The sequence below is a fragment of the Sciurus vulgaris genome (assembly GCF_902686455.1).
Source record: "Sciurus vulgaris genome assembly, chromosome: 14".
Taxonomy (NCBI): Eukaryota; Metazoa; Chordata; class Mammalia; order Rodentia; family Sciuridae; genus Sciurus; species Sciurus vulgaris.
Window position 1 is genome coordinate 72,914,985 of NC_136475.1, and position 18,911 is coordinate 72,933,895.

The 18,911-nt window shown below is 39.3% G+C and overlaps 1 protein-coding gene across 1 annotated transcript in view; it reads right to left on the bottom strand.

Annotated features, from left to right (window-relative positions):
- The window catches only part of TTC27 (tetratricopeptide repeat domain 27), a 233,296-nt gene that overhangs the window by 83,508 nt on the left and 130,877 nt on the right, over positions 1–18,911 (bottom strand). Inside the window, exon 13 of the mRNA XM_079109989.1 lies at positions 11,149–11,376. Coding sequence (XP_078966115.1) covers positions 11,149–11,376 — 228 coding nt within the window. The remainder of the gene's footprint in view (positions 1–11,148; positions 11,377–18,911) is intronic.

Genomic DNA, 18,911 nt, shown 5'->3' on the forward strand with positions numbered 1-18,911 from the left:
CTTCCCACCACAAATAATACAGATGCACAACAGAAACTATCTAACTCCATTTCAAATAAAAATATTGTCTTCTTTCAAAACTAAAATGAAAGAGAATGTTTACCCCCACATTCTCCAGGATGATGAGAATCATGGAGGACTGTATCATAAAAATCTGGTCTTCTGTGTATCAACAGGCTAGGAAGGATGGCCTTGTTTCATCTGTAATTCCCTGGACTCAAGAAGATTTACTCACTGTCATGTGCTAGATAGTTCCAAACCATCAATCTTACATCTTCACTTTGCTTCTGATGGCTCTTCATTAAAGAAAAAAGTTCAAACCTGACACTGGTATTCTGGGGCTCTCCAAACTTGGCCTCAACAAAATATGTCATTACTTACTAACATGATATCTTCAAGAGGTAAAGCAGTAAAGAGGCTGAGAGAAAAGAACTAGAACACCCAGGCTAAAATCCCACCTCTAGGCCCCACCCCCATATGCTGTGGGATTTGGGACAAATTTCTTAGCCCTCTATTTCCTCATCTGTGAAATGAGGTTAAAAACCATAAGTATCTCAATGGTTGTGCAGAGGATTAAAAATATATGCGAAATGCTTACAGAACAGTACCTGGAACTCAGCAAATACTCAACATCAGTAGCTATTATTGTTATTACTAAATAAATTATGAACAGTCAAATCCATTAGTTACCAAGAAACTTTGCTCTCTACATGGTTGGTATTTATATCTGCCTGTCTCCTTTCCTGGAACACATGTTCCCATTTTTATCCCCTCCTACCCAATCCTAACCATTCCTCCTGGTCCACATCAATTCTCACTTTCTCCTTTCATGACCAGGCCCTAAGCATGTTGTTTATTTACTCTAACCCTTGGTTACCCACACTGTTCATATCTCCTTTCTCCATTTAATTCATATAAGCCACAGGACAGTAAGAGTTCATGTCTTAACATAGTTCTTTTGTTATGTTCCTCAATATCTTAAAATGACTTACGAAAACTTCACACATACTAGCTTAGAATTTAGATGCTTAATAAACAGAAATACCTATTATAATATTAAGGCTCTCGTCTTCCTTCAATTGGAGGAAGTCTCATTTGAAACATTATTTCTTGCTTTAGAGCTAAGACCTTTATCCCTTCTCTTCTCCTCCTTCCACTTTCTACTAGAAAGATACTCCAGAGTTTTCTTACCCTTTTTCTTTATAACATTTAATGTCTCCAATGGATTCATTCTCTTCTTTATCCACTGAAGTCTTCCATTTCTCTCTCCTACCAAATAAAGGTTTCTGCTACCTGGACAAGCTCTCCTTGATTCTTTGGTCCCTCTGAGTTCAACACTCTACCTTTGGCTCCCATCTCTTGGCCCACTCCCAGTGCTCCTAAGTCAACAGGCTTCAGTCTATCATCCGTTTCCTAATCTACTGCTCACTTGTTACTCTCTAGAATCTGTTTTTGAAGGTCATCAGTGAGCTCAAATCCAATGATCTTTTCTTGGCCTTCTCCAGACTTTATCATTACATGTGACATCACTAACTGATGTGTGTTCTTCCTTTAGTTTCCACAAATCCCTTCCTTGACCAAGACTCTGTTGTATTCTGTTTGATTCATATTTCACTGATGACATTTTTTTTTTTTTTAACCTTCCTCCCACAGATGGAGATGTTCAAAGTTCAGGATACCGCCTGATGTTTTCTTCCAACACAGTTTTCTATGAGGAACTTGGTCACTTTCATGGTTTCAACTCACTTCCACAGAAAGCCCCAACTGCATGCTCCACTCAAACCTCACCGTGGTGTGTCATTCCATGCAGCTTTTATTTCCAATGGGCTACCAGCCATCTCTGCTTACATATGACACCTCCTCCTCATATTTACCAATCAAAGTCACATCGCCTTCCCTCAAAACATATTTCCCTCCCTCCTAAATTTCTCATAGGTATCCATAAAGATATTCTGTTGCTGGGCATGTAGCTCAGGGATAGAATATGTGCTTTAGCATGCCCAAGCCTTAAATTTGATCCCCAGCACCACACACACATAACACAAAAAAAGACATTGTCCTTTTTAATTAGGCAGTTGAGAAAACTGGTATCCTTTCTGATTCCAAAATCTCCATCAATCCTGCCAGCCCAATGTCAAACCCAAAAATTTCTTTTTTATAAAAAGGTTTCAACCAGTTCTCTTTTTCATACCCCCTGCTAAAGTTACAATACTCCTTTATGACATTCATTCCCCAAACTTCCTATAATACCACTTTAATCACATCATTCTTTTGTTCAAAACTACAATAGACTCCCACATCCAAAGAGTTAGATAACCCTGAAGCAGGGTATTTAAGGCCCTCTGCAAACTAGTTTTATCCATATCATTTCCTAACATAAACTCTCTGCTGTCTGCTGATAGGCTGATTCAGCCTCCTTCAGCCATACACTCATGTCTGGAACAAAACAGGCACTGGATAATGCTTTCTCCAGCAACCACATGATGTACTGTTCAAACTGCAACATTTTTGAAAGTGAATTTGAACCCTAAAACACAATTTAAATTAAGTGATTTTTTTTAAAAGCTTATTTATTGACCAATCAATTGTTGGTTAGCAAAATATCAAAGCACTTATAAGATCAGTTTAATAAAAAGTCATTTTCAAAAATAAAATCACTGCTGAATAGTAAAAATATATTAAATTAAAATTTCACCTTAGTTTCTTTTAATTTTTTTAGTTGTAGGTGGACACAATACCTCTATTTTATTCATTTTTATGTGGTGCTGAGAATGGAACCCAGTGCTTCACCCGTTCGGCAAGCACTCCACCACTGAGCCACATCCCCAGCCCTCACCTTATTTTTTGTAATTTGTGTCCTTATCATCACTAAAATGATGTTATCTTCAATGTTTAATTTTTTACCTGAATGTATAATAGCATTCAGAGTAATGTCAGATGTTTCCCCCATGACAGACTGAATTTCCCAAAGTTATTTAGAATCCACTGAGTTAAACAAATTAAACCATTATACGAAATAAATGGATTTTTTATTTGAAGCATCTGATGTCCCTATACAAAATTGGCAAATTCAACTGTTTACAGAGTACTTTTGCTAAAAGAACTAGTCAAATAACAGTTATGACCTCATATTTCGTACACACAAGAAAAAATTGGTATTGACTGATTTTCTAAACTAATTTCTCTCATTTTTGTTTTTACTACATAAAAGGTCAAACATTAAAGAATGACATGAAAATTCACCTTGTACTATTGCATGTTAAACTGTCAACTTTGGACATGGCCTTCTTAAAAAATGAACAAAAAAAATCATACAAATATTTAACACAAAATGTTACTGTTTCTTTCACAGATGGATGGGTCTTTTGATTTTCACATGTCACCACGAATCCTGAGGTGGAGAGTAAATGTCAACTATACTGTGTGAAATTACACTCACTCATTAAACTCTTTTGACAAACACAAATTGAGTTCTTTCCCCCTTTGTACTGGGGATTGAACCCAGGGCCTCATGCATGCTAGTCAAGTACTCTACTACTGAGTCACATCCCCAGCCTTTTTTATTTTATTTTGTGGTAGGGTCTCATTAAGTTATCCAGGCTGGCCTTGAACTTGTGATCCTCCTGCTTTAGTCTCCTGAGTAGTTGGGGGATTACAGGTGTGTGCCACCATGCCTGAGTTTTTAATTATTCTAAAATTGTGCATTTTTTGTTTGATTGGTTTTTGGAGATTACTATCAAAAGGATTTATTATAAACTATAAGAAATTACCAAACAACACAACATAAAATAACAGTAAGAAACCAAACTCAGTAACAGAATTCAGACTATTCTTCATATGCTTTATCCACAGCAAGACTGCTCTACCTCTCTTCCTGTGTTAGCCAACTTTCATCATTGTAACCAAAATATCTGACAGAAACAATTTAGAGGAGAAAAGATTTATTTTTGACTCATGATTTCAGTCCGTGATCAGCTGACTCCTAAGCAGAACCATCAAGGCAGAGGGTGTGGCGAAGAAAGCTGCTCAGCTCATGGCATCAGGGAAGCAGAGATAGAAAGGAAGGGGCCAGGGACAAGTTACAGTCCCCAGGAGCACACCTCCAGTGACCCGCTTCCCCCAGCCATGCCCTACCTGCCTACAGTTTCCACCTCCTCTTAGTATCTATTCAAATTACTAAATCCAATTGTGATCCAATCACTTCCCAAAAGCCCCATCTTTGGACACAGCTGCACTGGGCACCAAGTCTTCAATGCATGAGCTTCTGGAGGACACTGCAGATCCAAAACATAACATGTCCCCTTATTTCAAGCCTGAGTTCCTAATTTCCTGCTAATCCTGCCAAATGGCAGTCAGACAACTTCATGTATCTCCCAGGCTGCAGTATCACATTTATAGCCTGGTATACACTAAAGGGCTCATGGAGTCATTGGCTCAAATATTTGTCCCACCATGACTGAAGACCTGAAGGAGCTGGCTATCCTGAACCACTTGAAGCAAATAGAGGTGGTTTTATCAGCAAGCATCCTGCATGCTGTCCTTGGAAAGGAAATGTTAGTTAAGTTGCATCCAGAAAAGAATAAAGGGGAAAAGCAGGCTATTATTTCTCATTCTTCAGATCTGAGCACATTATAGTGAGAGCTCCACTCACTGCACACTCATTAAGCACAGTGTTAGATGAGACTATGGCAGAAAATGGAAGAAGAAAATGGATGCCCAGGAAAACCCATCCCATCTTCTTTCAATGTAACTACTGAAAATAGTACTTCATTTAAAAAGGAAAATCTGGAACAAACCCTAAACTGGGGCTGGGGTTGTAGCTCAGTGGTGAACCACCTGACTCACATGTGTGAGGCTCTGTGTTTAATCCTCAGCATCACATAAAAATCAAATAAATAAAATAAAGGTATTGTGTCCATCTACAAAAAAAAAACAAAAAAAACAAAAAAAAAAACACTAAACTAGATGAATGGCTACCAGGGTAACAAACAAATGTTGGGACAGTGACAGATGTTTAGTGAACTCTCAAATACACTGCTAGTAATATCATATGACCTTACAAAGATGAGTGACCAGTTGATTGGATAGAGGAGTAAAGAAAATAAGTCTTAAAAGAAAAGAGGGACTGACAAAAGAAAAGGGAAAACATGTATATTGAGTTGGGATGGAAAAATTCATAGGAAGTACCATTCTCCTTTTTCAATACTACACGTATTAGTTTGATAACTACATAATTTCTCCATTTTTACTATCTGCATAAGAGTAAGGGGCAACAGAATAATAAGTACTCAAGGGTAGGATTTATTTTTTAATGATGGTCCTGTGTCTAAGAAATCCTGCCTGAGAGATTTGATTGGATTCCCTCCCATTTTTTTTTAGTTTCAAACACCCTAAAATCAAAGTCTAAAGTTGAATTTTAGAAGTTTCAGAAGTTGCTTGGGAAAATGAGAGAGGTGGTTGTAATGCAGTGCTATCTGGCAATCTCCAAGTACAGATGCGAATGGCACGCGTCTTCTAGTCCTCTAACAAAGGCACCACGGACAATGCATTTAGCTCTGCAGTCCGTTCTTGTTTTAAGACTAAACATTTTTATATCAAAGCATTCAAATACCTCTCTCAGTTTGCCTAAATTGTGTTATTAAACCTAATTGTTTGGATATGTCTGAAAAAAGAAGAGGGAATTTCTTAAATTCCATTTTCTATCTCCCTTCATCGTAGGGCTTAACAGAGACAACGTAGCATAGAGGAATGCTCCTTCTTCAGAGACAGTTCCAATGGATCGCACAGTCAGTCTGCGGTGTCTGAGTGTGTGTCTTCTAGTAGCTCTCTTCAACTGCAGCATCAAATGCCTGCATATTTTGGCATGACTTACAGTCTGCTTGAATTGGATCCATATGACAGGCTGCAAAATAGCCTCACGTAACATCTGTTTGTACGGCGACTGCTTTGTGTAATTGTCATTTCTTTGTCTAAGTAATTAGTCCTAAATTACATAATGAAGCCATCAAGGCCTGTCAAGTCCTCCCTTGCAATTTCCCTCACATCATCCTTCCTTTCTTATGTCCCTGCCACACTGTTAACTGTCAGAGCCAGACTAGACTATTACATAGCCTCCCGACTCTGTCCACACCTACTGCGTCCCACAGTGAGCATTGTGGGACAATGCTGAATTACCTCCTTGCATCCCCCATTCCTTCATTTAAAACAAGGCCCCAAACAAATCTACCCTTCAGTGGCTCCCTACCTGTCAAAGAAAGGGCAAACAGTTCAGCCTCACCTTCAAGACCTGCCGTTAACTGGATCCAGTCTAGCATTCCCACTGTCACTGACCTATTTCCCTCACTCTAAAAATCCCACCCATTCACTAACAACTCTGCTCCCTTACACGCATGTGTGCACACACACTTCTGATTGCAGGGTTCCCCTGTCTGCATGCCCTCACCACTGACCTTCCTTTACCCATTCGAGTACTACTTGTCTGTCAAAGCCAAATTCAGCATTTTCACTTCACTGTCTATGAAAGGTACAAATGTTTTCTTGGGCCTTCATGTAAGAATTAGTGCTTTATACTAACCCAATGGGTAATTTCTTTGATGTGTCATAGTGTTAGTCCAGTCTCTATTCATTTCACTAGATTGTACCTGAGAGCACAAACTATACTATATGGTGACCTGCTGTTACTTCTTCATTCTTTGGTTCAGTGCTATACACATAGCAATGAGTTTAAATTTGACTGAATAAGCAGTTAAAGATGTTATTTGCTCACCCATTCAACAAATGTTTATTAACACACATATGTGCAAGGCAGTGATACAGGCACCAGGAAAACAGAAATGAACCACGTGTGAAAATCCTTCCCTTTGTGGAACTTACATTCTAGTTGAAGAAAAACAATATTTTTTTATTTAAAAAAATGTAAGCTATATATAACATTGGAAGATATTGAAAGCCACAGAGAAAATGAAAGTGGGGAAGGAAAATCAGGAATCTAAGGTAGGGGTGTGATTTTAAATAGAATGAGCACCAAAGGCCTAAGAAAGTGACATGGGCAATGACTTACAGGAGGTCAGGGAACCAGGTATGGATGTCTGGAAGAAGAACATCCTAGGCAGGGGGAGGGCAGGTGCTAAGACTCGGAGTGGGAATATGTCTGTCTATTCAGAGAAGAATAAAGAGGAATTATGGGGAAAGGAAGGGAAGGAATAGGAGGAAAGGAGGAGGAAAAAGAACAGGAGCTTTACAGGGAAAAGCCTTGAGAGATTAAAGGACTTGGCTTCTATCACCAGGGCAACAGAGCACAGGGGTGACACGACCAACCTGAGTTTGAAGGATTAACTTGGAAGCTCACTAAAAACAGACAGATGAGGACAAGGAAAGAGGCAGGAGGACCAGCAAAGGCAGCTATGTAATTAATCAGGTGAGCCATGGCGATGTGGACCAGGGCAGGGGCGGGTGTTAAGAAGTAGTCTGGGTATATTTTCAAGGTAGATGTGCTAGGATTTGCTGGTGGATTGCATGTGGGGCACAAGGGAAAGAAGAATCAAGGACTACTTTAAGGTCGAATGAGGCTGCTGTTTACAGCAATGGGAATAAGCTTGAGAGGAACAGGTTCTAGAAAGTGGGAAACATTTCAGATACTGGAAATGCTAAGTTAGAGTAATGAGTGGGGAGATTAAGGAAGCAGATATAGGACTCTAGAGTTCAGGGGAGAAGATGGGACTGAAAACAAAATCTGGGAGCTGTCAGGGAGTTGTCAGTTACAGATGGTCTTTAAAGCTACGGGACTAGATGAGAGCTCGAGAGAACAATTCATCTGTGAGGTGCCTGCCACTGACGGAAGTGAAACTATGGCAGGCCGGGCGGGGGCGGGGGCTCTCATTTTCCTACTCACACAGAAGCTGGGATTAGGGAAATGCTGGACAGAGGCCAGTAAGATAAGCAGGAGAGTTTTCTGGAAAAGTTTTAAAAAAAAATTTTCAGTGCTGGGGATCAAACCCAGGCCTTGGGTCTGCTAGGAAAGCGCTCCACCACTAAGCCACATCCCCAACCCTGGAAAAATAAAACTTTAATATTGATTTATTAGTTCTATTCTCTACCAAACCAAAACAAAACAAAACAACCACAGTGTGGTAATCAAGTTAGAGCAGTTTCTCGACCATGACACTACTGACATGGGCCAGAAAATTCTTTACTGTGGGGGGGCTGTGCTGTACATCACAGGATGTTTAACAGCATCCCTGGTCTCTGCCTACTAGAAGCCAGTAAATAGCATATACCAAGAGTCCCCAGATAATGTCAAACGCCTTTGGAGGGGAGGAGAACAAAATAATCCCCAATTGAGAACCACTGAGTTAGAGCAAGTTGTCAACAAAAACTAGCTCCTAAGTATGCTTTAAGCATCCCTGCTGCCAAAACAACCACTAACAGCTGCTGCTATCTGGTACTTACACCCATCATGCTCTCTTCTGTTATTTTACTAGCCGCCTGATTTGGAAGTTTCTAATTATATTCGCTACCTGAAGTGAGGAAAGTATGCAGTTACATCAATCTGCCATAAAAAATGCACTGCTGGGGCTGGGGATATAGCTCAGTGGTAAAGTGCTTGCCTCACATGCACAAGGTCCTGGGTTCAATCCCCAGCATCACACATACAAAAAGGACCTGTGATTTTTTTCAAAGCAAAAGATACTTCCTGAGTCTACCCTGTTTAAAGGTGACCATTTCTGCACACCCATGTTCAGAGCAGAACTATAAGAATCAAAAAGTAGAAGCCACGTGTTCACCAGGTAAATGGATAAACAAAATGCAGTACATACACAGAATGGAAGAGTCTGAAGCATTACAATAGGAAGGAGGCTCTGACATATGCCACAACATGGACAAGCCTCAAGGACGTTGTGCTAAGTTAAATAAACCAGCCACAGAGGGACAAATCTGCTCTTCTGAGGTATATAAAGTAGTTAAATTCATGGGACCAAAGTAAATGGTGGTTCCCCAGGTTGGAGAACAGAAAATGGGAAGTTATTGTTTAAAGGATATAGAGTTTCAATTTTAAAAGATGAAAAGGTTCTGGAGGGATATAAAGAACTCAAAAAACTTAACACTCAAAAAACAACCCAACCAATAAATGGGCAAAGGAACTGAATAGATGCTTCACAGAAGAAGAAATACAATTGATCAACAAATACATGAAAAAATATTCAACATAACTAGCAATTAAGAGAAATGCATTTCATTTCACTGAGATTGCATTTCACTCCAGTGAGAATGGCAATTATCAAGAACACAAGCGACAATATATGTTGGAGAGGACATGGGGAATAAGGTACACTATACATTACTTGTAGGACTGCAAATTGGTGCAACCACTCTGGAAAGCACTATGGAGATTCCTCAGAAAACTTGGAATGGAACCACCATTTGACCCAGTTATCCTACTCCTCAGCCTATACCCAAAGTACTTAAAATTAGCAAACTATAGTGACACAGTCACATCAATGTTTTAGCAGTTTAGCAGTTCAATTCACAATAAGTTGCCCTTCAACCCAGGTGCCCTTCAACAGAAGAATGGATAAAGAAAATGTGGCATGGGCTGGGGATATAGCTCAGTTGGTAGAGTCCTTGCCTTGCAAGTACAAGGCCCTGGGTTCAATCCTCGGCACCAAAAAAAAAAAAAAAAAAAAAAAAAAAAAAAGTGGCATATATATACAATGGAATATTACTCAAACATAAAGAAGAATGAAATTATGATATTTGCTGGTAAATGGATTGAACTGGAGACTTCTATGTTAAGTGAAATAAGTCAATCCCAAAAAACCAAAGGCTGAACGTTTTCTCTGACATGAAGATGCCGACTTACAATGGGGGTGTGTGTGTGAAGGTTCACCACATTTGGTGAGGGGGAGAAAGACAGTACAATGAATTGGGCATAACTTTCCTATGTCCATATATGGATACACGACCAGTATAACTCCACATCATGTACAACCACAAAAATGGGAAGTTATACTCCATGTACATATGACATATCAAAATACATTCTAGTGGTAGAGCGCTTGCCTTGCCATGTGTGAGGCACTGGGTTTGATTCTCAGCACTGCATATAAAGTAAAAAAGAAAATAAAGGTCCATCAACTAAAAATAATATATTTTTAAAAATACATTCTACTGTCATGTATAACTAGAAAGAACAATTTTTTTAAAAAAAAGGTTCTGGAAACTGGTTGTCCAACAATATGAATGTACTTAACACCACTGAATTGTAAATCCAGAAGTCACTAAAATGGTAAATTATATGCTATTTTTACTAAAATCAAAGAAAAGTGTGAGTGCTGAAGTCAAATCATCTGGCTTTAAATACCGGCAGAATGCTGAAAGAGGCAGAATGCTGAAAGAGGTAATCGCTCACAGTAAGTACTCGGTAGTTGTTAGTAGCTAATTGTACCAGAATTAGCTACTTCATAGCTACTTAGTAGCTAATTGTAATTTAACCAGAATTATAACAAGTTAGTATGCATGTTTGCCAGGAGCCATGATTGACAGTTTCATGTACCTTTAATTGGTGAAGTGAGAAAGCAGCTACAAATAAAGTTTGGTAGAAAAAAAATGACTTTCTGATAATAAAATCATTTTTACTAACCGAATATCATTAAGTATAAAGTAAGGTTAATCTCATTCTCCTCAAAATCAGATCCTCTCCTATGAATTTATCATGTCACTTACTTCAAAGATCCAGACTCTTTTTGTATTAGTTTTTCAAGCCTTAAAAATATTTTAAGCATTCATATTTATCTACATACACACATTTTCCCCTTAAATTATCAACAATTCATTCTAAATGTAGGCCTATTTATATACTTTCTTTCATTACTGACTTCAGTAATAGCTTGTGAAGTCTGACAGTTTTGACTCATTCATTTTCTTCCTTGCAGAATTACTCAAAATGGTGTAATTTTAATAGCTGCATTAGAGTTAAAGACAGATAAGAGAAAGAAAAAAACAACAGAAAAGCTAAAGCAACAGAAAGAAGAGAAAACCCACTGTTCACTCTCGGTGACAAGCAAAAAGTAGATTACAGCCTAAGTTCTTGGTCCCCAGTCATAGGATGGAAACGGGTACTCAGTCCCTGGCTGCAGCGGAGGTACTCACCTGCAGGGGGTTAATCTTCACTGAGCGTTCAAAGCACTCCACACATTCTTGAAACTCCTTGTTCCGAAGATGAAGGAGGGCTTTGGAGCGCTGGGCACGAGCACTGCGGTGCCGGGACAATTCCCAGGCCTTGTCATAGCAGGCGTGGTCTCGAAGGACATCTCCAAGCAAGCAATATAAACCTGGTGTTTCTTTTTTCTCCAGTTCTTGCCTGAGGATTTCTTCTGCCTAGAAACAACAGAAATAATGAAAATACTTCATTGTGACTGCTATTTTTAGGATATATACATCCTTTATTCCATATGATCCAAAATTTTATTTTTGACAATTGAGATTACTTGCTTATTCCAGGCATCTAGGTAGGACACAGGCTGCACAAGAGAGGCCCTGTGGAAAATAAATATGGTACAGGTAAAAGAGGAACAAGAAGGAAGAGGTGAGTCCTGATTTCCTGACCTGAAATCCCGCAGAAAGGCATCCAGGAGTGGCTCGCTTCATGATATCAGGTGAGCCTAATTAGCCCTTTCCCTTTCTACAGTTGTCACCACTGTAACAATCTATTAGAAAAGTGCCTTTAATTTACCTCTATCCAACAGCATTGAAAAGCGTGTTTCTTTTCTTAAAATGTCATGCTTGGGAAGCCTGGGATGGCTGAGACATTTATAAAAGAAGGCAGAGGATACAACAAAGGGGCATCGCTAAAAACCGACCTCTGAAACCACATCTCACCTCACAAACTTGCCAGCACAGGAGCTCTCTAACGTCAGACAGGCCACTCACTTCAGACACTAGAAATCACCCTCCGCACACTGTGCGGCTGGAGTACCATTCCCATCTGTCCCCAGTGCAGAGCCACCGCATCACTCACACTCATTCTATGCTTGTCACCACTATCCTCCACTTCCCCTGTCCATGTCTGCCATGCTGTTTCTGATAAATTTCAACAGACAGCAAGAAGCATGGGAGTGACCTGACTACACATCGTCACACACAAATAATACCACCACACAAACAGCAGTGGTAGCACCAAAGATGCTAAGACTGCCAAGGGGGTGCAGACCAAGGAAAACCATCCCTAAATAATCTAAAAGCCAACATATTAGATTTGCTCTAGGCTGGACAGAGCCGTAATTCTTGAGCTGCCTAATTTTTGAGAAATCTTTTAAAGGAGAGATGTGCTTCTGAAATGTCTTTGGATGTTGGCTCTTCTGCATCTATGACACAATGTGGATAATGTAGGCTTCCATGCCCAGTATGAAAGTGGAGTCAGAACTTACAAAATAGTTCTAAGGGAAACTAATTTTAAGTCCCAAATAGACAAAACAAACATGAGGTTTTAGAATATGATACATGGAATTCCTCTATCCACAAATAATACAATAGTTAATATATCTATCCATAATTCCAGTCACCCATAAACAGATGTATTTAACCAAAATTATATACAACACATTGTAGCAACCACAGAATTCCTACAGAAATGGTCTCACAGTGTGGCTGAAGGCATTTCTCTGGACGGCACGGCACTGAGACTTGGTAGTCACACCACCCCCAAAATTCTAAAGGCAAATTCACTTAACACATTCCTTTCCACTTTAGCCAGTTATAGTGGCTTCTATGGTCTACAAAAAATTTTTTTTTTCTTTCGGTCTACAATTAAAGAATGAACATTATAGTAACTTGGTATAGAAGTGACTGTAGGCAAAGTACCCCTGGAGAAAAATGGAAATTTGTGAGTGGTGTCTGATCTAACTGGGCTGTAACACAGCAAGTATGCAGTGAACACGAAGGGGCACAACACTAGAAATCCTTGGTATCCAGTCGCAAAAGAATCCTTGAATTATCTTAAGGCACCCATCCAATACAAATTTTTTTGTACCAAGTGATGGGACACCAGGAGGGAATACAACTGTGAGGCAGGTCATCTGCTTTCAAGTTCACGGGACAGTTCAAAGAAAAAAAATGTCCCTCAGTGTTTTAATTCCTCAAGGTTAAAGAAGCAGGGAATTTCTATGATAACCTCAAAGAACTTATTTTTACCTTGTAGCTGACAAGATGGCAACAGCAAAAATCAAACATAGGTAGATACTGCTCCTGCAGAATTGCTGAAGGATAATGTAGGATGAATTCAGTTTCATTAGTTCTATGTGAAAGAAATTTGATTGGGTTAATTGAATATGGTTTTAGACTTCAGTTTGATTTCTTCTACTGGCTTTCAACTATACACCATTTTATTATTATTGAGTGATTGTTCTGGGTGGGCTTGTGACTATGACTAAAGTGACAATGTGTGGCTTTTAAATTAGCTGGGTGATTCATGCAAGGTCGCCATACTTTAAAAAACTTTTCGTGAGAAATCACCTGGAGAAAGGCCTTGAGATCAGATGAGGAGACAGAGTTGCCCAGCCAGTTCCCAGGTGTCCCATTCCCTGTGGTCCTCACACCAGCTACCATCTGATTGCAAATGCACGAGATCCCAAGCCATAGTCCAATCAAGCCATTCCTGAATTCCTGATCACAGAAACCATGAGAGAGAAACAATAACTGCTGTTTTAGGCCACTACATTTCCAGCAGGCTTGTTACATGGCAATAGGAACTTCATCTGTTGTTTAATGCAAGAGTGAATATTAGTGCCAGGTACTTCATCATCACCAGAAGCTAAAGGTGGCACACTGATTATGAGGGAACTAGATCCAAGAATTTAAATAGGGACTTTAAATTTGGGATAATTTAGCTAAGAGAACCCTGCAAATTCTACTGAGTATTCTATACCAGCAGCGGTATCCCTGTCCTATCGGATAGTATTAAAGCTACCTTGCTTAAGACACTACGATGACTGCATGTTTCCATTCCACATTGTCTTCCAGACACAAATAATCTTACAAAAAGAACTACAAGATATTGTTAATTTATAGAGGGAAAACCTTGGGATCAAGTGGTGAAAGAGATTCTAAGAATGCTAAGCCAGAGAGAAATGGGGTCATAATTTAAATCAGCCTGAATTTAGATACTCACCAAATAGTTTTGATTCACAACACAAACTCAAGCAGCTGGGGATGGTTCTAAATTATCTGCTCTACTGCTTGACTAAAACATGGACTCAAATGTGGCCAAAACTAAACAAAGTTGAGATACCAGAAATTCCTTGGTGTAATGTGGAGGAAAGAATCCAACAACTTAGAAGGCAAAGGCTGTTGTTAATTTATCATTTGCAACCTGCTCCCCGGCCCGACTCTGTCCCCCTACAGAGCCTAGGGAATACTTCCTTCACTTTGGCTTTGAAGAAATACATTGCATTGGGGAAACACTGCACACTTGAAGAGTACCCAAGTAAATGTCCTGTGTGAAGTGGGGAAAAGTTCAGAGGGTCTCCTGTTGATTTCAACAGGGGTTAGATGACCCCTGAACCTCTAGAGCAACAGGCACGGCCAGAGTAATGATCGGAATGGTTGGATTAGCATGGATCTTAAGTAGTAGCAGATCATGAAACTTTTTAGGGCCAAAAGAGATGGGCAGCCAACTAAGTTCAAACTTGGTCTGCTCATGTAACATTAAAAAAAAAAAAAAAAATCTAGGTTTGGAGAGCAGATGACCTAGTCTCCATGCCAGGACACTGTCTCCCACCCAGTTCCTATCCCTAGGTCACTTCACAGTCTTGGAGCCTCTTAAATAAAAGTAAAGGAGAAGCAATACTACTTAAGAAGGGTACTGCAACAGCGTAACAAGCATGCAGATGACTTCTCGCTGGTCTTCTCCAAAATAATAAATTTCACTATTTATCAGGTATCTGTATCCTGGGGAGAAAGAAATAGCTCATCTTTTAGAGTCAGCTGTTAGCGGATGCTGATCTGTGAGACCCAGAACACGACTGAAGAGCGCTCTGGTGTGCAGCAGGCATCATCCCACTGCAGTACGTCTCCAAGCCCACTCAGGTGACTTCCTGAGTCCCTGTACACAGTGAATTAGACATAGTAAGTGAGCAGCCAGCAGAGGCCCTCATAAGTGCTACTGCAGCAGACAGGGCCAAGTGAAAGTCCCTGAAGTGTTTCCTCCCCATTAAAAAAAAAAAAGTAAACCCAAAGCAGTCCTGCACATTTATATAAGCCACAGAGATTTGTGCCACTATCAAAAACTCGAGACTAGGAAGGGGTTGGGGAGGTCTGAGTAGTTTGAACTACTCATCTAAACTGAGAATACACATGGGTTCTGGGGAAACACCAGGGATTATTATGAACTTTATATAGAGGTGCCTCTAATTATAGCTACTATCCAAAATCTCTCTCTACTGGCGCTGCGGATACTTAGAAAGCAGGAACCAATCCAGTAAATATACTTTGTCTGCCCATAGCAAGACAACCCCTGATCCAGTGGGCTTTCCCCAGCACAAAGAAAAGTACCCTTGGCCCATCATGCATCAGAATTACACGGGCTTTACGCTATAATTTAGTTTGCAAGGGCTTTGATTATCTCACTATCCCATTAGACAGACCTCATTCGCCAACGACTTTGAGGACACCATGGTAATAAAATTCAAGAAACCAAGAAAATCAATTGTGTCAATGTCAGCCAAAAACCAAATGGAAAAGATCATATGCTTGACACCATGGTTATTATTAGGAAAATGTTCAATTTATAAAAATTCATTTGACACAGTACCCCTAAGGAACCCATCTATTAAGTAAAACCAGGGGATTGTTTAAAAAAAAAAAGAAAAGTTAAATCTTAATTGTTGTAAGGATAGCTCACTGCAGAAACCCCTTTTGAGAAACATTAACTATGTAACACAATTTTCAAAAACACTCTGCCTGCTAATAGTTTGCCACTTTGTAAATATGCAAACTTTGGAGTTAAACAGCTAAACCTTGCACAGGCTGGATTATGCCAAGTCAACTAGCTTAACGTGAAAACTCTTTTGAAAAATCCCTTTTCCCTCTAAATTCACATTACTGTTGGCCAGAAGGGAACTTGGGGATCTAAAATCCCTTTTCCCTCTAACTTCACATTAGTGTTGGCCAGAAGGAAACTTGGGCAGAAGTAAAGCAACAACCTTTACATGGCAAAGTTGTCATGGTTAAATCAGATGTCAAACAAGATGCCAAGGGGTCCGCAGTCTCCAGATTGTCCTTGCTTTTTGTGTCTTCCTTGCCTTACCATCTGCTGGCTCTGCTGATCAAGAGCAACTCCAGGCCACCGTTAGACTCTCTCTTTTTTTTTTTTTACAGTTAAAAAATTTTTTTTTAAATTTGTTCTATTTAGTTATATATGACAGTAGACTGCATTTTGACACATCATACATAAATGGAGTATAACTTCTCATTCTTCTGGTTGTACATGATGTAGACTTACACTGGTCATGTAATCATATGCACTTAATGTCTGATTCATCCTACTGTCCTTCTTTCCCCCATATCCCCTCCCTCCCTTCGCTCCCCTCTGTCTACTCCAAAGTACCTATTCCCTAGCTCCCCACCACCTTATTGTGAATTAGCATCTACACGGAGAAAACATTCAGCCTTTGGTTTTTTGGGATTGGCTTATTTCACTTAACATGATATTCTCCAGCTCTATACATTTACCTGCAAATGCCATAATTTCATTTAAGGCTGAGTAATATTCCATTGTGTGTGTGTGTGTGTGTGTGTGTGTGTGTGTGTGTGTGTGTGTCACATTTTCTTTATCCATTCATCTTTTTTGAAGGCCACCTATGGTTCCATAGTTTTGATGTGGGATCAGGGTGCTGCTTCATACTAAGATGCCAAGCTTTCCACAGACCTCACCACAAAGCTTCCCCTTCACGGGCCGACTTCAATAGCTGGAACTGCTTGGCTTATCACATTTCCCTGTAAATTCTGACTTATCCACCTATCCCAACACTTCAAGTGAACTGGTGAATGATCTTTCCCTGATCCTCTGACTCCTTATACACCTTCATTTTCCCAGTTCTTCCTATATTTGCATAAGATTTAATGCCTTCAGTAAACCCTATATTCCCAAAAATATCTGAAGTGACTGTACTTCCTTAAATAAAGCAAACCTGAGTGATACAATCTTTATTTTTCAGTTTTACCTTTTAAACTCCATGTGTATCCTTCCATTTGATTTATATGTTACTTTTGTTGTTGCTGTTGATGTTTTTTTTTTTTTTTTTTTTGGTACCAGGTATTGAACTCAGGGGCACTCAACCACTGAGCCACATCCCAGCTCTATTTTGTATTTTATTTAGAGACAGGGTCTCACTAAGTAGCTTATGGCCTCACTTTTTGCTGTGGCTGGCTTTGAACTTGTGATCCTCCTGTCTCATCCTCCCAAGCTGCTGGGATTACAATGTGCCCAGCTGATTTATAGGTTAACTTTTATCCAGATCATTGTTAAATGCATTATGTCAACACCTACAATAATTCCAAGAAGTAGATATATTAATGTACCCATTTGAGATAAAGAAAGAAGCACTTAAGATTTCTTGGTCAACTGGTCAGCCCCAAACCAAAAGACACTAAGTGGAAAAGCAAGAACTTGATTCCAGGCAAAACACTATTCCACAGGTGGACACTAGCAAAAATGGTGTTAAGAACATGCTCCACCATAAAAGCAACCAGAAAACCAACCAAACCAACTTTTCTGGAACTCTGAAAATTTATCAAAGACATACAATAAACAGGGAGCAGTTATTCAAAAGGAAGGGCCAACTCTTGGTAAGAATGGCAAACTTTGTAGCATTTCCATTTGTACCATTTCTATCCCCTCTCCTCCAGCTCTATAGTCGGTTTGAAAACCAATACCCTAAAATCAAGGTGAAAAACTAGAATGGATTTGAAGCTCCTATAAAGCCTCATTTCCAGAAAATTAGCATTACATGCCCACATATATGCCCATTAAAAGTCAGTTTGGTGATTCCCTGGAAGAGCCCACTTACAAGGTGTCTTTATTTGACCTAACTCTGAGCTTGCCCAGTAAAAAGCCTTTGACAAAAACAATCAGAGAGAACTGAGGTGGTAAATAAGAGACAACTGAATTGAAATGCCACATTTGAAAGTGTCCATTTAACCATGAATAAATCTTACATTATCAGTGATTAATTATGAAAGGACTAAATACTCCAAAGTCAGAGACTGGCAAAAAGGATAAAGAAAAAACAAGATAAAAAAAAAAAAAAAAAACCAGAATCCAACTAAATGCTATCTGTAAGAGAGATACTTTTGACTCAAACACATAAATAGGTTGCAAGTTAAAAAAAGAAAAGAAAAAATGTGAGGAAAGAAGATAACATTATGTAAAAAGTAACCAAAGAGAGCTGGAGTAGTTATACGAATGTTGGACTAAATAGGCCTTAAGACAAAAATTGTTGACAGAAAACATATTTTTATAAATGTTCGCTCCATCAAGAAAACAGAAGAGTTACATGTACCTGAGATAGCTCCAAATAATAAGTGAAATTGACAGGACTGAAGGAAAAAATAGACAATTTAGTAATATCTGGAGATTTCACACTTAGCTTTCAATAAGGGATAGAATATCTCTATACAGAAGACAGAACTAAAAGACCTGAATAATGCTGTAAACCAACTAGACCTAGTTCCATCCAAAAACAACTGAATATGCATTCTTTTCAAGTGCATATAAACGTTCCCGAGGATGTACTGTACGTTAGGTCATAATACAAGTCTCAATAAATTTGAAAGGACTGAAGTCATATACTGTATGTTTTTCAGTCACAATGGGACTAAATTAGAAGCCAGAAACAACAGGAAATTTGAGGAATCGC